Source organism: Canis lupus, chromosome 16 (genome assembly GCF_011100685.1).
Source record: "Canis lupus familiaris isolate Mischka breed German Shepherd chromosome 16, alternate assembly UU_Cfam_GSD_1.0, whole genome shotgun sequence".
Lineage (NCBI taxonomy): Eukaryota > Metazoa > Chordata > Mammalia > Carnivora > Canidae > Canis > Canis lupus.
In genome coordinates this window covers 59,147,533-59,170,340 of record NC_049237.1, presented here as the reverse complement: position 1 = coordinate 59,170,340, position 22,808 = coordinate 59,147,533, and the positions used below count along the sequence as shown (strand labels likewise).

The 22,808-nt window shown below is 47.0% G+C and overlaps 1 protein-coding gene across 1 annotated transcript in view; it reads right to left on the bottom strand.

Annotated features, from left to right (window-relative positions):
* CSMD1 (CUB and Sushi multiple domains 1) overlaps nucleotides 1-22,808 on the bottom strand; it is a 1,850,581-nt gene that overhangs the window by 153,960 nt on the left and 1,673,813 nt on the right. Inside the window, exons 44-46 of the mRNA XM_038560546.1 lie at nucleotides 22,596-22,712; nucleotides 13,121-13,330; nucleotides 3,469-3,657 (exon numbers count right to left, since the gene is read on the bottom strand). Of these exons, the coding sequence (XP_038416474.1) occupies nucleotides 3,469-3,657; nucleotides 13,121-13,330; nucleotides 22,596-22,712 (516 nt within the window). The remainder of the gene's footprint in view (nucleotides 1-3,468; nucleotides 3,658-13,120; nucleotides 13,331-22,595; nucleotides 22,713-22,808) is intronic.

Sequence of the window (22,808 nt, the reverse complement as noted above, 5' to 3'; positions counted from 1 at the left end):
CTCTCTCTCTCTGTCCTCTCTGTTTCTCATGAATAAATAAATCTTTTAAAAACTTTAAAAAAATAAGATTTATAATTCTTGAATCTTAATTGTCCGAATTGCTCAATTTTTACTAAGGATGCCAGAAGTTGGTCAAAGTATCTATGTTCTCTTTCATTTCCCCCCAAAACATCTATGATCTATTCCAAGATTCCTCTGAAGTATACAGTGTTGGACCTTTGAAGATTGTTTTTCAGGACATTTGTCCTACACACTAAGAATAAATCTGAACTGAAAAACCATGCTGGATTAGTAAAATACATTTCAGGTGAGCATCCTGCATAATAAGCAGAGTTTGCTGATGTCCTGTGAGGGCCTTAACCATAGTCTAAGTGGACACTAATAGACATCCTAACAGCCTACCATTATCAGGAAATATATATATATATATATATATATATATATATGAACTACTCATAAAGATTTATATATATATATTATATATGAAGATATATATATATAAAAGAAAACTATTATATATAGTTTTATATATATATAAAAGAAACTATTCAACTATTATATATATAAATTCAACTATTATATATATAAAAGATATATATATATATATATATTTATATATATATCTTCTTGGAAATACAGCCTTTCACAGATAAAATAACTTTTGTTATACAATAAATATTATTTTTGAGTTTAAGCCAATATGGAGAGGCCATGAAACACACATTGGATGGTGCCTAGAAAATTTATTTTATGATATCATTTTATGTGAATCTCATGTTGTGGGTTTTTATTTTGTCTATAACATTAGAGAGATGAAACAGAGATATAACGGTAACAAGATGTGTGTAGTAAAGAATTTGACCTTGCCTAGAGAGAGGTCTAGCCCTCTATTCTGGGAGGGAATTTAGGGCATTCCTGATAGGAGCATCTTTGTTTCATGTGGGGGCTGGCCATACCCGATTGTTGTAGGATGGAGCTGGCCATGCCAGAAAGACCAGCCACAGAGCTTCAGGTGGGACCTTTGGGTTATAGGATGGGAGTTGGTCTGGACGCCGACAGCAACCACCAGGCATCCATGCCAGGTCATCCACCATATGACCTAACAGAGCCCCAGCTAAAAACTCTGGCACTAAAACCCAAAGAGCCTCCCAGGTTGGCGACATTCTGGGCTTATGGTCATCCATCAGTTCTGCAGAGTGACGCTTCCACCCTGCCCTAACCCAGGCATCTTTCCCCATGATTTTAACGTGTCCTTTCCTTGTTATAAACACAACCAGAGTAAGACAGCTTAGTGAGTTCTGAGACTCCCTTTGGGAATCCAGCCTCAGTGTGGCTTGGGGGCCACTCTCATACTTTCACTTGATGTCTGGAGGCCGTTAGCTTCGGGTTGGCCAACTCTGGGTAGTACGACGTATGGCGACGTAATTATCACAGGTGGCATCCCCTTTGAGCTACACCACAAACAATATATTCTCTTATTTTCACAAGGTAATTCTAAGCCAGCAGTTATTTCTATTTTTGAAACCAGAGCTTGAAAAAGTGATGAAGCTTTTTTAAGTATTTATTTAATTCTACTCTTTTAATATCAAGCCAGGAAGTCTCTCATGTGTCTATGAATTCAAAGAATTATGGTGAAGATACAAATGAAAAGGGTTTAATCATGACGATTCAAAGTATTTTATATATATGCAGATCTATGAATTTTTACATGGTGAGTAGTAAAAAAACGTTTTTTAAGTGTTTTAATAAAAATCACCATACATGCTACTACTATGCTTAGTCTTATTTTTTTTGAAGATTTTATATATTTATTCATGAGAGACCAGAGAGAGAGAGAGAGGCAGAGACACAGGCAGAGGGAGAAGCAGGCTCCATGCAGGGAGCCCGACGTGGGATTCGATCCCGAAACTCCAGGATCACACCCTGGGCTGAAGGCAGGTGCTAAACCACTGAGCCACCCGGGCTGCCCTATGCTTAGTCCTATAAAGTAATTTTTAAAATGCTGTTTTAGGTATTATTAAAATTTGCATTAGACTAAGATAAGGATTTTTTAAAATTTTTTAAGAAATATTTCTTTTTCTTAAGGAATTTAAAAAATACAGCTGAAGGTTTTTTTTTTCATATTTTTAAACAATAATATAGAATGGAAAAATAATTTAAAAAGTCCATTGGTGTATTTGTGTTTTGCTTTGTTTTGTTTTTACTTTTTCAGAAGAAATTCAAACATACCTAGTTGCATTTCCCTTTTGCCACACGGGATATACGTGTTTAGCATTTCAAAGGACCGCAGAGTTGGCAATCTCATTATTTTTTCACTCAAAGGTACTATGTTTACCATGTCTGAATATTAGGCTTGTAGTGACTTTTCTGTTTCATACGCTGTCCTCATAACGTACTTGATCTATTGACTTCGGCTTGATGTTACTTTCAGATTTCAAAACCATCAAACAAGTCAGATAGTCCTACAGGAGCTTCAGAGAAGTGATTCCTGCTCAGACCAGGGACATTTGACAAACCCGGATTCCCTCTGTCAACACCGCCTGTCCACCCGACTCCCGCGTCTCCTGAGAAGCCCTGATCATCACACACCGTTGAACCGCTCCGCTACATTATTTTCCTAGGGCGGCTTCTACACCCTGTCTTTGCTTACACCGCATTTTCTACCCTGGAGGCTCCACCTCTGAGCAGCGAAGCGCTATCTGTGCTTCAAGGCCCACGACAACAAAAACAAAATCCGTGTATCTAAACTACAAAAGCAATATCTGATCGTGGTCAAAGTTTAACAATAAAAAGAAACATCCAGGGTACAATTAATAAGCATCCTTCCCTCCACTAATCCTGTAACCCGGTGCACTGTCATTCTAAATACGACGACCAAAAAAAAATAAATTAATTAATAAAAATAAATAAATACAACGACCGTCATAAAGATTTATCTGGTCACTTCTCAAGCAGAGGCCGTCCCTCTACACGCGACTCATCAAAACCCTCTGCCCGTGTGTGGTTTTGCGTTTATCACTTTGTTTTCTTTGTCGTTGCCGTGAGGGCAAGACCTGTTTATTCGTCTTTTTAATTTGCTCGTATATGAAATATTCCTGAAATACTAAGTAGAGTGAGTTTAACATAATTGATCCCCAATACGTATTTGCTGAATACGTTAACGGATTCTTTTTTTTTTAATTTTTTTTTTAATTTTTATTTATTTATGATAGTCACAGAGAGAGAGAGAGAGAGAGAGAGAGAGGCAGAGACACAGGCAGAGGGAGAAGCAGGCTCCATGCACCGGGAGCCCGATGTGGGATTCGATCCCGGGTCTCCAGGATCGCGCCCTGGGCCAAAGGCAGGCGCCAAACCGCTGCACCACCCAGGGATCCCGCGTTAATGGATTCTTTAACACGTCCCTTCAATAATTGATGCACTATTATATACACAAAAAAATTAAATTGTTGCCCAGGACGATTAACCTACCGTCACATCTTGGAAAGGGAAAATTCCAGTTTCTGTTGATCCCATGCTGACAGGTAAGGACGGGGTGGCCGATTAAAATGTACCCAGGGTAACACTCGAAAGAGATGGATTGGCCCACACTGTAGTCCGAGTTGATCATATAACCGTTCTGGAACGGAGGCGGGTCCGGGCAGTTCTGCAGCTCATAGGCTGAAACATAATCAGGTGCACAGACAGGAAGGTAAGCGACTCTGGAATTGGGAGGATGATGGTCACACGCGGTTTCTTAAGGTGAAGCTTTTCGGCAAGTTTTAAGACAGATCTTCCCCAGGTTGCCTCTTACCGTCCCAACTGAGTAAAACCGTAATCAGCAGCAGTAACAGAATTATACCAACTCCCACCTACTAAGGACTTACCTGCGTGCTTTAGTAAAGCGCACACCGACACTAAATCCGATGGTGTTGACCTCGGAAAAAACAGTAGATGGTGTGAAGTGACATTTTTATATTTATTTTTATTTTTTTGTGACTTTTTAAAAAAAAAAAAGAAGTAAGACAAATGATAACAAAAATTGCCTCTAAAGAATGTCCGGCGATTGTGGGCCTAACTCCCTTTTAATTTAAATGAGAATCACGCCAGCCCTCCATCCTCAGCGTTACTGACTAGGAAGCATGCGGCTGTTGTTATGTTTTGATCCGTTAATTAATTGTTCCCGACAAAATTTACAAAGAATCTATTCCTTTTTCTGTTTTTTTTTTTTTTTTTGAGAAAAAGCTCCTGTAGAAGCATTGTGCGAGCAATCACTGTCAGTGCAATCATTAATCAAATACAGTTCGTGCAATAAATAATACCTATTATGACGCTTACATTTTAAATATGATGGAGTCACTGCACAGTCGACACACACGGTGTCTCTGCAAGTTCCAAAATTGTGAGACGGATTTCAAGTTTTAACAGCACGGTTAAACCCTCACTGCAGCTAGCGGATGAAGGAATCCTTAATCTCACTCCTTTCCCATTTCAGCATCCCTCGGCTTTACTTACTATGTTTGCACCCGTGTGTCTCTGCACAAGGATCAGACACGCAGCTACAGGCGATCGCAAGCAAGCAGCAGAGATCAGAGGATGCGCCAGTGGGGACGTCTCTGAGCATCCTGAGACACCTGCTGGCACTGCCCCCCCCACCCCGGCCCCTGCGGGAAGCTGCCCTCGGGCCCGGGAAGCGCAGGGCGACGGCCGACTACGCACAAGATCGGAGCCCACGTCCCAGAGGCTGGCGCACGATGGGACCCCGACCCGCCTCGTGCTAGAAAGGAATTCACCGCATCCCACTAGCAGCACATGTGGTGATGGCAGGGAACGACCCCTGGCGCGTGGGCACCGAGGGGACGCGGCCGGCTGCAGGGTTCTGGGCCCACCGCCATCTCCGCAGCTCAGAACCCTCACTTCTGTGAAGTCACACACTTTACCAACAAAGTAGTGAGTTTCTGGTGAAGCCACCGTCGAGCACGGAATCCCTGAGACCGGCAGGAGGAGAAATCAGCCCTGAAGGCTTTCTCCCAGCCCCGTGGGCAGCCGACTCACGATGCCTGTTAATGGAGCTCCGAGCTCTAAGCCACGTGCCGGACAGGAAGTGCTGCCACTCAGTCGTGCAAGGGGCGATCGAGCACGAGGCACCAGGCGCCAGGTCTGCGCAGGCGCGCCCCGGCTTCCTTCACCCGTGGGCACAGCACGTGGCTTCGGCAGCCTGCAGAGAAGCCGTCGGCAGGGGAACAGATCTCTAGCTGCCCGGAGGGAAGAGCACCCGATCCGGTGCGAGAAAATATGTCTCGAAAGAAAATATCTCAAGGACCAACGGCACGCGTGTCGTCACCGGGTGTCCTTGTGGTCACGACCCGCGGCAAACCTCGGCTCAGGAAGCTGTGAAGTAAGGACGAGGCCCGGGGACCTGGGACCAGAAAGCAAGACAAACGTGCACGACTCTCTCTCTACGACACGCAAAGGGACACACGTGTGCACACCCCACACACGCATGATCCACACACGTGCACACCCCACGCATGCACACCCCACATGCACACACCCCACATGCACACACCCCATGCGCACACGATGCACACACATGCACAGTCCACACACATGTACGATTCACACATGTGCACACCCCACATGTGCACAATCCACACACGTGCACACCCCACACACATGCACAATCCACACACATGCACACCCCACACAAGCACGATCCACACACATGCACACCCCACATGTGCATACCCTATATACACACATGTACACCCCACACCTGCACAATCCACACACGTGCACACCCCACATGTGCACATCCCATACACACACATGCACTCCCAATACCTGCACAATCCACACATACACATGCACACTCCACGCACACAATCCACACACGTGTGCACACCCTACACATGCACACAAGCACTCACACGTGTACACACACGCACACAGCTGCACATCCATACGTGTTCACTCACACACGTGCGTACCCCATTCCTTTCCTTTATCCCCCTACCGTGCTCCTTCCGGGCCAACCGGGCGGACACCCCGCAAGGCTGCCCACGCCTCCCAGGGGCCCCCCACACTGAGAACAGCCTTCTCCTGAGAGCCAGGGCCCAGCGGCTTGGCAAGTGTCCACAGCGCGTGGCAGGCCTCCCTGCAATCTGGTTATCTGAGTCTGAATTTACTTTATAGACCCATGTCCACGAAAAGAACAGACTCCCAAACTGTGCTTCAACTATCAACCAATTTCCTTCTTTATTACACTCTTTCAGGATGAAATCAGCAGTTTGTCCTCATTCTTGTTTTGCTTGAAATATAATAAACTCTGTTGGAGAAATGAGTCCTCTAATATATCACATACAGCGGCTAATAAAAACCTAAGTGTGTGTATATATATAAAACGGACGGCGGTTTCCATGTGAGAAGCATCTAATAAATCCGGGTTCAACGCAGCCTCCGCCTCCCCGGGGGGCTCTGCTCGTGGCTCAGCAGGGTCTCTGGGGCATCACCCCGAGCTTCAGTTACCACAATACGTCACAAACAAGGTCCCGTTAATAGAGACTCCTAGTGGCTCGTCACGCGGAAGAGCACTTAGCACGCACACGTCGACTCACCCCGGGGCACACCCCGCCGAGTCGGGGAGCAGAGGGGGCGGAGGTCCCCACGTGCCCCCGGAACATGGCTTTGAAGACTCCCTCGGGTGCTTGACTTCCGTCAGGCGAGCGTCGGGCCGGGAGCCCGGCAGCAGGTAAGGCACGTGCAGTCGTGCACAGGACTCCTTGGGTGCACACCCCACCCCTGCACAATGCACACACGCGCTCCTGCTCCCAGACTGGCTGTGACACTGCCTCGAGGGCAGCTCCCTCCTGCTGGGTGGCGAGGCCAGGACCGTGGTCTCGCCCTCGGCCTGGACTATCCCCCGATGCTGCGATGGGCCATACGAGCTGCTGGATGGCGACAGCGACCGCGGAGGCCGCCTGGCCTGGGGGGCAGCCCGGGGGCTCGGGGACGGCGGGCTCCAAGCCCCAAGGCTAGGCCTCAGCGGGCCTTCACGTTGTGGAGGGAGAGGGGTGTGAATCCAGAGGAACCGCCGGGCGCCGGGCAGGGGACGCTGGGCAGGACCCGGGGCAAGTCTGAGCTCAGGACAGCACCGACGTGCAGCGCGCAGCACTGTGGCCTCCGACGGCAGGAGATGAGCCTGGGAGCTCGGCCTCAGGCGGACCCACTACAAGGTCGGCGGGGACCCCAACACGGCGGGCACCTGTCCGCTGGAGCCTGGGGCACCCTGGAGGGTGGGGCTGGGCCTCCCTGCGGGCCGGACAGGGCGAGCAGAGCCCGGCCTCGCTCTCCCGCCAGCACGGGGCGGCTCGGGGCCTCGCGGGGAGGGACAGTCTCAGGGGACATCACGGTCCTGCAGAAAGCATGGTCGGGCTGCGACGAGCAGTCAGCGAGCCCACACGTGCCACCCGGAAGGCACCTGCGTTGCTTCCCCTCCTGAAGGGAGGAGCCCATCTACGAGCCAATGCCTAGTTTCTCGTAGATTCCATCCGCTCAGATTCAGCAGTTTTATGATTGAATAAATGAATAGGAAGACCCAACTCCTCCCTTCTACAGCAATACCGGTGCTTAGTACAGGGAGCAAAAGGAAAAAGGAAAGGAGTGGATCTCTGAACAAAGAGACACTTTCCCTTCCTATGGTGGACGTAATTAACGTCGCCTTTCGGGGTTTGGGGGCATATTCCGTCATTACATTGTAATGCCAGAAAGGGAGGCAGAGACAGGAATATCCAACTTCCCCGAATATCCACTTGGAAAAACCAAAAGCAAGAGTCACTAAAATTCTTAATGGCCCCAAACTTCCCCCCCTCATTGTTAAAATCCAAGTACCCTTTACGCACGTCCGTCGACCTCCAGCCACCCTGGGTCGAGAGTTTACAGTGTAGGGTGTCATGTGACCGCAGGGACCCGCGTGGCCGGCTTCCTGGTATCGACCGCAGTTTCCGTCTCTAAGGATCTGAGAGGTGGCGTGCATGCAGGCCCTTCACTTTCCAGCCTTTGGCTTAGAAACAGGGCCACGGACTCACTTTTATTCAACACAGCTCCTCGCCTCCCATCCCTCAAGTCCTGTAGAAGTCATTCGACTTCTCGACAGCTGCATCCACCGGTAGCATTTCCGACCTTTATGCGGCCATAAATAAATGACAAGGCTTGAGACTAAGGGGCACAGCACAGACAGCAGGGACAATGACAGCCCTCACCTGCATGACTTATGCATCTTCTGACGAGTCATTAATTACAAGCGTGGCTTCCACACCTCAGGTAGGGCCTAGGGATTTTGATGTGACTCACAGGTCCGCACTGTGTCATTTCGCCAATTTATAAATTTCACACAGCGAAAAAAAAAATTTATACAGTGACAAACACTGGTCAGCTAATTGTCATCCCTGTCAGATAGGGTACCCTTCCAGAAACTGGAGCACCACAGATTCAGGCTCTCATTTTCTGATTTATTTTTACAGCATTCATTTATAGGAAAATAATTGCCTACGATAAAAAGTTACATGGCTTAGGAATTATTCATTTACTATTTTCCCCTTTTTTAAATTTATGTAATTAATTTATTTTATTTTATTTTACTTTTTATTTTTTTGACTTTTATTTTTATTTATTTTTTATTTATTTATTTTTTTCTTGGTAAATTTTTTTCTATTGGAGTTGCAACAAAAAGACTTTTTTTTTTTTTTTTTTTAACATGGATACTTAAAATAGGGTCAGGCATCAAGTACATAAAACATTTGCTCAGCCAATTAGATGTTTGGCCTAGATGAGAATTCACGAAATAAAATGTTTAAAGGCTGCACAGACAGCATCAATGATCCAAACTCACAGGGGCTAAAGGAAACTTCTGAAGTTGATGCCTTTCCACTCTGAAAGGGGCCGTCACTAGGGCACCTCAGGGGACTGTCCCTCCCTGTGAACCCTGACCAAATGTTTGCAGATTCTGATTCTGCAAGATAAAGGGAAGTGGATCTACAGATATTTCACAAATCACATGAAATGTAATTCAAAATATTTAAAATATTTAATAAATAAAATAATCAAATAATATATAATAAATGTATAATATATATAAATATATAATATATAAATAATATATTATAAATATATGATATTATAAATATATAATAAATGATATATACTATATATGTATATGTAATATACAATATATAAGTATATTACATGTAATAATATATATATAATATAATATATGAAATAATAATAATAAATAAAAATAGTTTAAAAAATAATCCTTTGCCAGCCAACTGCAGCTACTTGTGACCTCTTGTCTGGATAATTCCTATTTAGACTTTGTGTGTGTGTAGTGTGTGTCTATTTCAAATCATTCTTTTTGGGTTTAAGTAATTGGTAGCATCAGAGCTACGCAGGCAGGGCCTTAATAACCCTTCCCTGGAAAATATCAAGAAGAATAAAATAAAAAAATATTTTTGAACTATGGAGGTTAGAGTCATGCAAGATAAAATGTAGCTTCAAAAACTATACTAAAATATAGTGCCATTCATGGGAATTGGTATCTGAATTTTGGAGGTCAATAAGGAAAGAAAAGTCAGATTTTGAATACAGTATTGAGAATATTCAAAATGGGGAAGATTTTTGAAAAGTCTTTTGGAGACTCTGGGATTCTTGGGATCAACGGAGATCAATCACGCAGTTGGCGGCTTATGGAGAGGAGAGTCACCGTGTTCTCTCTTTCCTACTGGGTCATACACTAAGATCACGCCGAGTGAACGGCGCAGGTCACCACGTAATAACCCGGTTTAAAATGACGATGGTCGTGAATGAAACGTTCACACTTTAACAGAATATACGTTTCAATAGAAAGAGGGGGAGGGTAGAGAAGAGATATACATAAACATGAAAGAGAAGCCTGGAATTCACAGTAAATACCACTGAGGTTTCAAGTCCCGCCACGCGGACAGATAGAGGCCAGGACAACGGGGAGGCGTGTGGACGTGGAACGCTCCTGTCTCGGGCACCTGCCAACGCCGTCTCACCCTCCGCCAGGGAAGGCGAGGAAGCCCAGCGCACGTGCACATGCACACACATGTGCACACGCCCACGCAGGCCCGTGCTGCTCTCCCAGCAGCGCCTTAGGTCCAAGACCTTCCGTCCGACAACCCAGCAAGATGCAGGGGGCCCCCGCTTGCCTGGCACCACGCCAGCCAGAAATCCTCCCAAGTCTCTCCTCATCCCAGAAGCCCTCAGCCCAACGGCGTGTTCCCATGGGGGCGTCAGGACAAAACGCATGGGAGCCAGACTCTGCTGTCATCCTGCGCCAGCCCCGGCCCCTGGCATCCTGGCCGGTGCTCCGGGGGTCCCAGCCCCCCCCAGGGGTGTCTGTCCTCCCTACAGAGGAAACCCCCTCTTCTTAACCCTGGAGCTTTGTGCTGGTCTCAGGTCAGAGCGCTGCCCTTTGTATGGCACCGTCTCAGGTGACGTGTGTCCTTGGCCAGCCCGAGGGGCTGCATGTGACTGGGGACACTGGGGCTGGGGATGCCCTCGCCTCCCACAGGGAAGAACGAAGGTGGCCCAACTTGCAAGGCTGTTCTCTGGGGGAAAGAGGAGGACGCGGAGGAGAAGGCGTGGGATGCAGGCAGGGGGCCTGACATGACCCCAGAGAAGCCGCGGGGCTGCCCAAGGATGACGGTGGTGGGCACGGCGGCAGCGGGGGGCACAAGTGGCGCAGGAAGGCGGGCAGCCTGCAAGCCGAGCCCACCTGGAAATAAAGGTGCATGCTGAGCGCTGCCCGGAGGCCTGGCGCCTGGGTGACGTGGGGGGCGGCGGCAGCAGGAGGGACTCCGGTCCTGGGGCCCACAGAACTCGAGCACCGGGATGAGCAGGACTGCTGTCCCGTCCCGACCGCCCCAGCCTCTGTGTCCAGGTGTGGAGGATCCCGGGGGACGTGATGATGGAAACATGGGGCTCCGTGAGCCCTGCACGGGCCGTGGCCAGTCCTGGGCATGAGCAAGGTGCACAGGTAAGGAGGTCCCGTGGCTGTGGAGTCGCCACGAGATTGCACTGTCCCTCAGGGCGGGGAGCAGGGTGCTGCCAGCGCAGGGACCATGTGGGACACACCCAGGGACACGCAACTTGGTGCACGCCCGTGGGGGGGCGGGAGCGGAAGACGCCATGGGTGCCAAGGGGTGGCACAGGCTAAACGAGACTAGGAAAGAGCCAACGGCAAGAGACCCGTAGCTGAGAAACGGGGTCACCCAAGGCCCCAGACTGTCTCCCAGAAAGTGGAAGCTGAGGGCAGACAGGGGTCAAAGGCACACTGGATATTATGTATAAATAGATGTGTGTGCACCTGCATGTATGCACCTGTGTGTGCCTGTGTATGTATACACCTGTCTGTGTACCTGTATGTGTACCTGCACATGTGTGTACACCTGTGTGTACCCCTGTGTGTACTCATGTGTACACCTGTGCATGTGCATACCTGTGTGTGCACCTGCACATGTATAGGGCTGTGTGTGCACTTGCAGGTATGCACCTGTGTGTGCCTGTGTATGTATACACCTGTCTGTGTACCTGTATGTGTACCTGCACATGTGTGTACACCTGTGTGTGTACCCCTGTGTGTACTCATGTGTACACCTGTGCATGTGCATACCTGTGTGTGCACCTGCACATGTATAGGGCTGTGTGTGCACTTGCAGGTATGCACCTGTGTGTGCCTGTGTATGTATACACCTGTCTGTGTACCCGTATATGTACCTGCACATGTGTACACTTGTGTGTGCACCTGTGTGTGTACCCATGTGTACACCTGTGCATGCACCTGCACTTATGTGTATACCTGTGTGTGCACGTGCACTTGTGTGTATACCTGTGTGTGCATGTGCACTTGTGTGTATACCTGTGTGTGTACCTGCACGTATGGACATGTGTGTGAACCTGCGTGTTTGCACTTGTATGTGTATGCCTGTGCATGTGTACCTGCACATGTGTGCACCTGTGTGTGTACATTGGTGTGGATACCTGCATATGTGTGTACACCTGTGAGTACCTGTCTGTATTCCTATGTGTGCACCTGTGCATTTGTATCTGTGTGTGCACTGTGTGTGCACACCTGTGTGCACCTATGTATAGCTGTGTATACACCTGTGCATGTGCACTTGTGTGTGTACACCTGTGTGTGTGCACCTGTGTGTGCACCTGTGTGTGCATGCACCTCTCGAGCAGGAGATGACACCTTCCTGAGGGCATCGGGGAGGAGGGAGCAGTCGGGGCGCCGCGGGCACAGGGGTCCAGCCCGCCTCTTCCTCGCTGGCCAGGCTTTCTTGCCTCTCTCTTTGCCTCCTCCCTGGATTTTGTATTTTAAGAGACCCCCGAATTCGGAAACCTAAACGTGCGTCTTATATTTAAGTAACAACTTCAGTGACGACGTCTGAAACTTCGACATAAAACACCATCCCTTTCCAGTAAGAAAATAGGAAAGCCCCTAACTTCAAAGACAGTCTCTAAGATTAATGAAAGCAAGTGACTTAGTCACGGTCAAAACACAAGAGAGAAGAGCTCTGTTGTTGACATTTTCAGCTTCATTTGATTTGGCAATTTTCAAGAAAGGCCAGCTAAATTATGTGGCATGAGATGAAAATTGTGAACTTTTTCCCGTGTCAGAAATGGTTTGATAATGCCTGAATCAAATTTGTTGTAAAGTCTCATGTTTAGATGGTTAAAAAAAAAAAAAAAACGTGAAGCTCATTCACTGGGTCTGTGTTTTTCTGACATAAGTTGAAATGGCACGAACAACACCGTTAACCGTATTTTGAGTTGAGACGAGGCCCAGGGTGCGAGAGCCGCTGCCCGCCCCGCTGCCACCGGGAGTCCAGCGACCGCGACGTAGCCGGGAAGGGCCCCGTGGGCCAGCGGCTCAGAGGACAGCGACAGGGGAGGGCTGTGACGCGGGCGGGCCAGGAGGGAAGGTGCGCGGGGGGCGCCCGGGCTCCCTGTCCACGCGGCCGGCCCGGCCCGGCTGTGCCACGCACCCGGGAGGCAGAGGCCCTGGCGCCCGCGACCGTCACCAGCGAGCGGGTTCATGCGGCCTGCGCGTTCCTACCTTGGTAAGCGAGTTTAAACCCCTGCCGGTTCTGGGAATGGTCGCTGTAGAAGCGGATGAGCGTCTCGTGTGTCGTGCTGAGCAGGGCGGACGGGGGGTCGGCGCCGCTGAACTGCCCGATGGTCGGGCTCGTGTGGTACGGCCCGTTTTGAATTTCCAGGTAGTCGTGATTCGCTTCCGTGGAAAAATTCAGAAATTGAATGTGTGCACCTAGGGAAAAATATGCACGGTGAATGAAAGTCAATGGCAGAATGTAGCAGATCAGTGCTTACCGGAAGTGATTAAAATTGGGTTAGTCTCCGCGCACAGGGTTCTCTGGGAGGCCGGGCGGTCGTAGTGGCGGGGAGCACACAGCTCCCGTTCCAGCGCATGTTGGTTCCCCGTCACCTGCACCGCCCACTGGTGGTGTGACCTTTGTTGATGTAATCAACGTCCCTAAAATCAAGCTATTTGTGACGTATGATCGCCGGCCTTATATCACAGAGCGCTACAGGCGGAGTCCGCAGGAGAGCGACCGCGCTCAAGCTCGGCAATGGCTGTCCAGCTCTGTACAACTATTCCAGCCAAAAACACAAGGTTGTAACTACGTCTAATCATCCGCGAGCTACTTGACAACTTTCTCAAGAAAGAAACCCAAATGGGTCTAAAGAAACGCGACAGCCTTTCAAAGTGGCTTTTAAATGGATGATGATCCCACCGCACAAGGGATTTGTTAGTTTTAGCAAGTGATTGCTTCAACTGCGTCATGAGCACATAAAAAAGCAAGTCATGGACGTGGGCAAGGAAGCCAACCCGGGGACCCACTGCCACTGACACGCTTCCATCCAACAGCCTGGCTCAGGTCACACGCCGAGACCGTCCGCATGACCAATGTCACTGCTGTTATATTCATCGTGGAGGACAATTTAGGGGAATGTAGAGGGATATTTAACAGTCACTTGTTGCAACTTTGTGACATTTTTTAAAATAAATAAATAAATAAATAAATAAATAAATAAATAAATAAATAAATAAATAATAAAATGATTGGACAGGCTGAGGTAAGGCTCACGGAGGCTAGGGGTCCCGTCCAGTGCAGCCTGGGGCCAGCAGAGCTGGACCAACACCCATGTGATAACAAAGCGCTGGGTCTGGTGTTCATTTTTACACAAATTCATGCCATTAATTTAGGTCTGTAAAGCTTAAATTGAGAAATCCAAGAGCCATTACCGGTTATTCTCCCAACTCATAACAAAAGCTTGACTATGTGCTGTTCCTCTGCTCTTGGTTGGTAAGAGGAGCTTTATCTTTACTTTTCATCTAATGTAGTCAACACGGGCTTTGTGAGTTTGGAAAACTGAAGACGATGCGTCCCTGGGCTGTCTGACTTAAGTACAAGGGCAGAGAGGAACTAAAGCAAACGTGTCTACTTGGGTATTGACGGGAATCCGGGTATCACAAGCAGAACTCAGTGCAAAAGGAACAAGGACAGTTCACGTGACGTAGGAAAGAGACACACAGCGCTCAGGACATTTGAAGTCAGCCAAGAAAAACGATTTTATGAATTGTGGAGAAAACTTCACGAGGAGGCGCAGGAGACTCAGCCACGGTCCTTTGTGTTTGGCCTCAGTGGGAGGCCGACCACCGCGCAGGGGCTCCAGGTTACCAGCTGACACGTCCCTCACAGGTACCAGCAAAGTCCTTATGAGCATCCTCATAATTTGGCAGGTGAGCAAGGTCAGCGATGTTGGGTGTCACGGCCAGGGCAGCGTGGGGCCAGCAGAGCTAGGCTTACACCCGGGGCTGGTGACAAAGAGCTCACTTTCCTGGTTTAACAAGAGCTAACCCGCTCAGGACGCTGGAAATGCTCCAGTTCATACTGGAGAGGACTGATTGTGTTAACACTGTTCAACCTTGACTGTAAGAGGAGGGAAGGGGTGAAGGGAATGTGGGGAGCCTCAGAGGGAGCCTGGCTGGCTCAGCTGGAAGGGCATGAGACTCTTGATCTCAGAGTCATGAGTTCAAGCTCCACCTTGGCTGTAGAGGTTGCTAAAAAATAAATGAATAAAATAAATTAAAAAAAATAAGAGAACACGAGAAACTCTAGGAAGGGGAGAAGGAAGCAAATGGCAAGAGAAAAACCTGGTCTGAGGGAAAGATCTTTAACCAGTCAACCAGAACTTAGAATCATCTTACAATGAGTAACTAAATTCATGTGACCTAGTCGGAATCTTTTTTTTTTAATTTTTTTTAAATTTATTTATTTATGATAGTCACAGAGAGAGAGAGAGAGGCAGAGACACAGGCAGAGGGAGAAGCAGGCTCCATGCAGGGAGCCTGATGTGGGATTCGATCCCGGGTCTCCAGGATCGCGCCCTGGGCCAAAGGCAGGCGCCAAACCGCTGCGCCACCCAGGGATCCCCACCTAGTCGGAATCTATAGATAAGCAGCTCATGAGCCATTGGGAAGGGGGGGCCCCGTCAGCCTTGGTCTCGGTCACCCCAATGTCACGTGCAATACAGGAGCGGGGAGCAATGCCATCGACTTAAAACATTCCTGTAAATATTTAAAAATGTCAAATAATTCTCTTCGTTGAAGAACCATCAGTGAATTTTTTTTCCCCCTAAATTTCAGCAAATATGTTGGTCAAAAGAAATTTGGAAGAAGAAAAAAAAAAAAGAAAGAGGGATTGAGAGAGGATGAGACAGAGAGAGAAGGAGAGAGGGAAGGAGAGACGCAAGGAGAGACAGAAGGAGGAGGAGGGAGGAAGGGCTCATGGCCCTGTCTGTCCCCCAGTTCTGACCGCCCCCCATGGCCACGGGAGCCGAGGTACCAGCCCATGTAGTAGGCCACACGTCAGTGCTGGCTGTGCCCCCGCACGCCCATTGTTGAATCAGAAACCCAGCTTTGTAGGACGGCCGCCAGATCTGATAAGAGTTCTGTTACTAATAAGGAAACTGTAGTAGGCAACTCTTGTTTTGAGTATGTGACTAGGTCGGGGCCGCTGAGCCCCGTGGTCTACAGAGATCCGGGGACACCCGTCCCACGTGTCCCCACGAGGCAGGGTGCAGAGGCTGCCACGAGAACAACCACCAGCAGCCGCCGAGTTCCTGCCGTTTCCCTCCGTGCCCCGAAGTGCCCCAAGCGCGCAGGGAGCTAGGGCGAGATCAGACGCTTGCAAGACTCGTTCACGAGGTGGGTATCAAATCGAGTAGCAAGGAAATGGCTTACGAGAGGCTCGTTTCAGATGTGCACGCGCGGACCTCCGCAGATTTACCCAGATGTACAGCTTGAAATTCATGGAATGATGCAGTCAAGAAAGAACTGGAGGTCAGCAAGCCGATCAAGGGGGCAAAGCGTTAAAGACGGCCAATATCTCAGAGGGAAGGAAACAGCAAACGTGACCCTTATCTGATTTGGAATTAAACTTCAGATGGAAACAGAATTAGGGCAATTATGAATTTAGGGGGAAAATTAGCATTTTAAGCAGGATAAAGTACGCAGCCACGTATCAAACCGCCTCATACACATCGGGAAATGGAACTGAACACAGCCCAGTGCTAATCTGGTTTAAAATGGGATTATTCGGCTATCTGAATTTCAGAGACTTGTGTCCAGTTTGACACCACGAAGCCGAAATGAAGGGATTGATGTACGCGTAACTTAGCTAACCTTTTATTATCTCACAAAACGCCGAAGGAAGAAAAAGTGTTATTACAACAGGAAAATCAATCTGAACGTCCATTTGGTGGAATTTACACAGCACATGATCTTCGTGCCCCTCTGATTATTGTTCACACCGAAAATTAAGTGTCAGTAAACGTCGTCCGCACAAAGACATTTTGACTTTGGATTTGACAAAACTTTAAATAGTAATGTGACCATGACTCCTGAGTTAAACCCCCATTTTTTAGCCGATAGACCTTGTGAATATGAAGCGCTCTATTTAGCATCCCCTGTGCATAATGAACCCACGGCAAAGGAGATCAGAGTTTCAGAGCCATGTGAATGTTCCGAAGCACTCGTTATAGCTTCCCTACGCCGGCCCTGGATGGTCAAGGACATGGTCCTTTTGAACAGCGTGGCAGGCAAAGTTGGTGTGGTGGATTTTAGGTATGAAACGCAACGATAAAGCAAAAACCAACAAAAAGCATGGTGGCATTTCTGCTGACAGCTGTGACTTTGGAAAAAATCCAGAAAATAGAGACAGGCATTGTGTGTCGATTACGCTTGTGCCAAAGCCACACAAGACAGCAACAAAAAAGATCTGTGGAAATCTCCAGAGAATTTGGTGTAACAATGAAAAGCAGCTCACAGTCCAATAACACCTGCTCCGTATCAGGCATTTGCATTATTTCAGAACAGCCCTGTGAGCGTCATATTCTATGATATTTATTTATTTATTTATTTATTTATTTATTTATTTATTTATTCTATCATTTTTTAAAAAATGATTTTAATTATTTATTAGAGAGCACATGCATGAGAGAGAACGAGAGAGAGAGAGAGAGACAGTAGGAGCAGGGGCAGAGGGACAGGGAGAGGGACAGGGACAGGGAGAGGCAGGCTCCCCACTGAGCAGGGATCTCCATGTAGGGCTGGACCCTGGGACCCTGAGACCACGTCCTGAGCTGAAGGCAGATGCTTAACCGACTGAGCCACCCAGGTGCCCCGGTGATATTTAATTTAAAGATAAGGAAATGAAGGTCAAAAACAGGTGGTAAGTTGTGCAAAGTCATAGCACCAGTGACTGATAGTGCTAAGTTTTCTACCCAGACAGGAGCGCCCAGGACACCTGCTACCTGCCCCTCAGCTCAGAGTCGCTCCACCACTGGGAGAGCCACGTTCTCTCCCTGGGGTGGGATGTAGGAAATAGCTGTCACTGGAACGAGTAGTTAGGAAGGCGAGACGACGGTGGTTGGCACGTAGCACCAAAGCAACTAATTATCTAGCCTGTTTAATTAAACTCTCGACTGACCCATGGGCCTGGGAGGGAATGGGATAATCACAAGAATTATCTGACTGAGCTGGTAGCTGCTTACGTAATGGATCTGACACTCTATCGGTCCCATGCAACCCCACTGTACGGGCAGATTCAAAACCCCCGACAAAACCCCCCCATGAATGAAAACCATCAAGAAGGGCAACGGTATCATGATCTGCAGAAGCGTATTATACAGGCAGCTGGTGGGCCTGGAATCATCGGTGTTTACCAGAACGATAGTCCTCACTGCCCCAAGCAGCCAGAAACCACGACTGAAAATTAGGAACACAGGGATGCAGGTGCAGATACTTGGGGTAGCATTTGAAGAAATGAGAAAATCAACCTTAAAAATATTGAAATGCAATTTATTTTATTTATTTATTATTTATTATTATTATTATTATTGAAATGGAATTTATTTTTAAGAAAACTCTGGATCCCCCTTCCACGTCTGGCCAGCAGTGTGGAGACACAGCTCGGAGGGACCAGCCACCGGGATTTCATCGTAACAACTTGACTCCTGCCAGGGATTCCTGCACATGGTGAAATCTGAGACCTGCTGGTCTAAGCAGTCACTTTCCTCGTTATTTGGTGCTTCGAGTTTAGCTACGTATTTGCAGGAAGCTGCCCTCTTTGTGTTTTATGTGAGTGAGTTTCCTATGTGCCCATTTCCTGATGAACTTCCCTCATTGATGCTGCCACATACTTTGCTTGAAATGGTCTCCCAAACCTCAGACAGAACAAGGGGCGTTAGAAGAATCCTCTACACACACACACACACACACACACACGCAGGAGATCTAGGGCAGGCGTGGGCAGTGAGCTGCGATAGCGACGCGCCGATGCGCATGTTCACTTGGAAGAGCCGGTTAACTCTACCTCATACTAAATACCCATCACGTTATGCCTTGAAGGAGCAAATATCTCTCCTACCAAGATCATCCTAACGACGGGGATTTCCCAGGTCAATTGCTGTGACATCCATAGAAACGTATCTCTCCAACCTCCCTGTTCCACTGAGAACACAGAAGCCCTGTCCTGGGTGGTAATTGCAAGGAAGGTTCCAGAATCATCCTGAAGTTTGGTGCTAATAGGACACAATATGGGAGATCAAAGAGGGAAGAAATTATCATGAAGGGCAATGATGGTCATCGTTGCTATGTTTTTTTTTTTTTTTTTAAGATTTTATGTATTTATTCATGAGAGATGCAGAGAGTGGCAGAGACCCAGGCAGAGGAAGAAGCAGGCTCCCTGAGGGGAGCCTGATGTGGGATTTGATCCCGAGACTTCGGGGTCACGGCCTGAGCTGAAGGCAGATGGCCAACCACTGAGCCACCCGGGTGCCCCTTGTTTTGTTTTGTTTTGTTTTTTTTCCTTAATAAGAAACCTTTGGAATGTTTAACTTAAACTTACAGATTCCTGGGTTTCAAACCCAAACTTACTTTCTCAAAATTCCAGGGGAGTGATCTGATGTTTACCTCTGATTTGGGAGGCCCGGGGAAGAACCTGCTGCTAAGGTCGAGGGGGAGGGAAGTCCCGGGGAAACGGGAGTGCTGGAGATATGGAGAGATATGGAGAGGAACCAACTAGGAGAATCCACTATGGAAGACACCGAGCAAAGGAGAGGAAGAAAGTGATGAATCTGCATTTGAACGGAGTCTGTGACCCCTTCGGATGCCCCAGATGAAAATACGTCACATGAAGCTGAAAATGTGGAGCTTAAACGTGTGCCTTTGAGAGGGGAGATGGTGTTTTTAGCCACATCATTATGATGGAGAAGAGTCAGAGATAAAAGAAGACCAGGAATAGACAAAATTAATTTACTAAAGAGTTTCAAGAATCTCCTGAAGGGTTGAAAGCGAGGCTGTGGAGTTTTCTCGACATCAGCAAAATGCCCTGTAAATTTTTAAACCTCAGAAAGCTTTTGTAGCAAGGACAGAAAATCCTAAATATTCACCATGTCGAGGGACCTACCACCACTTACATGCCTTCTCCCTAAATTCGTGACTTCATGTTTAGAAGGATATTTAGAGATTATAAATTTTATCACAAGCAGACCTGGTGCATTACATTTAATCTTTAATATCACAGTCGATTCTTGAACAACCCAGGCTTGAACTGTATGGGTCCGTCTATATGCAGATTTTTTACATTACAGAACCGTACGTGTATCTTCTCTTTCTTAATATTTTCTTAATGACTTTTCTTTTTCTCTAGCTCACTTTATTGTAGGAATACAGTACATGATACAAATATAACATACAACATATATGTTCATAGGCTTCTGGTCTAGAGTAGGCTACTAGGAATTAAGTTTTTGTGGAATCAAAAGTCATACTTGGAACTTTGACTATGCAGAGGTCAGCACCCCAAGCCCCAGGTTGTTCATGGCTCAACTGTATTCTGAAGCATAACTACATCCATTCTAAAAAGCCAGGGACGGTGATACTATTTTGTATGTATTTAGGATTTATGACCTAAAATTTACTACTTTCGCCTTTTCTTCAGGATGTTTCCAAAACCCAATACTATGCAATATCAAACATTTAAAGAATTAAATTATTTTAATTATAACATTTCATAAATCTTTTTTCTCATTCTGATATTTCTTTAAATAGATATTTTGTTTGAGTTCATAGATCATGACCGTAAGACAACGTGACTCATTTTTCCCCCTGAATTATTATCTTTCATATTGGCTTATGCATGAGCAACATAAGGAAAAATGCCAGACTATAACCTTTTCAATCACAGAATGGTCAAGTTGGAAAAACAAGTTAATAAAATATTTATATCCATTCATGAATAATGTATTTCTCATGAGATCTGAAAGGAAAGTGGGAAATATTTGGAATAATAATAATAATAAAATACACCTGACTTCTTTGTTTTCTGTTGTTTCTGTTTACACGGCCAAGACCTGGGCTACACACATGAATTGTTTTAGTTAGCCCTCACGATAACCCTATGGGGCTCTTTTGGTTTTTAAGATGAGAAACGCACATTTCCCATTCTGTAGACCATGCCCTACCAGAGTCAGCACTGCAGTGGGCCTGCAGTTCTCTGACTCTCTGCTTTTAACTATTGTGGTCATTTGTCTAATAAGCCTCTGACCCTCAGGGGCCTTAAGGCTGTGTTGGAATAGGGTGGGTCGCAGGTATGGCCCATCCCCATCCAACCCCACCACTGACTCAACCATCGTATCAAACACATCCACACCTTCAGATCCCCAGGGAATGGAAACAGACCCTGCTTTTGAGAATAGCTGAGTTAATGCTGGTTCAACACAGCGCAGAACTACTTCCCCAATGCTCAGAGAGTTGATGATCAAAAAACAAAACTACACAAAAACCTGGAAGAGATAGAGAGCCTCTGTAATCCTTTAATGATCTCTCCCCTTCCTAATTCTACTCATCCCCTGGCTGGCCCCTTAAAAACCCCAATGGACATGGACTCCCATGAGGTCTCCCCAGCGGGGATGCCCTTCCACGCTCCCCTGTTCCCTGGTGTCACACTCCATGTCTGTCCACAGTGTGTCCACAATCGCACACCTGACTGACGCCTGCCAGGCCCTCCTGCCTACGATTCCTCTTGGCTGCTTTCTGCCGAGCAGGTGAACCCTTCCTCTCCATTCTGCACTCCTGCTGCTGCCATCCTGGGCATAGGTTCTTAAGGCAAAGTTTAGAAAACCTAATAAAAATATGATCTTCTAGGGCACTGATTTCCACTTAGGCTTAAGTTCATCATTCAACTAACATTTCACTTAATGTGTAAGTTCTCAATCACTATTTACTAGGACACTCAGTGAGGGCCTACCTTGGTGCACCTTCCCAGGTGTGTTTTGGAGAAAATCACAAATGGAGAAAACCCAAATTAATGAGATCGGATATGAAGGACATCATGATGCAGACAAGGAAAGTACTGGTAGGGAATCAAAATTTCACGAAGACTATGAATTTCTGGAAAAGGTCATAATGAGATCTCAGTGTCCACAACAATTAAAATTATTAATTATTTAAGGTGGATAACCAGAAAGTTTGAAACTAAATATTATAAAAAGCCATTTCCATGAACCTACATCAGTGCAATATGTAATTACAAAAAATTTATAGAATAATCCTAAAACGTGCCATAACCTGAAAAAGCCTTAGAAATCGTTCCCAAGAAACAACAACCATCAGTGAATTCCAGAAATAGATCATAAAAGGTGGTATTATAAATAAAGAGATGGATAATTGAATTAGCGATGCTACATTTTATACTTCGTGTGCTCACTCTATCATCATCCATCTAATTTAATTTGCCTTGAAAAGAGCTGCATGGCCGAATTGATTTTTTAATAACTTTCTGTTCTTGAAGTCATTCTGCCAAAGCTTTATTTAAATTTCTAAGCCACTTTCAATTAAAGACAGTTACGTCAACAGAGTAAGGCGCATTTTTTATTCAGCTGAATTCTTTCCAAGATACAAATTAAAAAGTTGAATTTTTAGGAATGAAAATGCTTTCACTCACCGTAGCCAATGGGCAGCTCGATCTTCCAGGTGCAGTCCAGGTTGTTGGGGTAAGCGCCCGGAAACCCTGGGCTCAAGATCACACCCCCCATGCTGCTCAGCGTCCCTCCGCAGGTTGCTGTGAAGTGGACAAGGGTGCTTAGTGCTGGGGTCATTGCTTTCCACCGAGGGGATTTAATCCCAGCTGCCCGGTTTGTGCTACATGAAAGCAAGT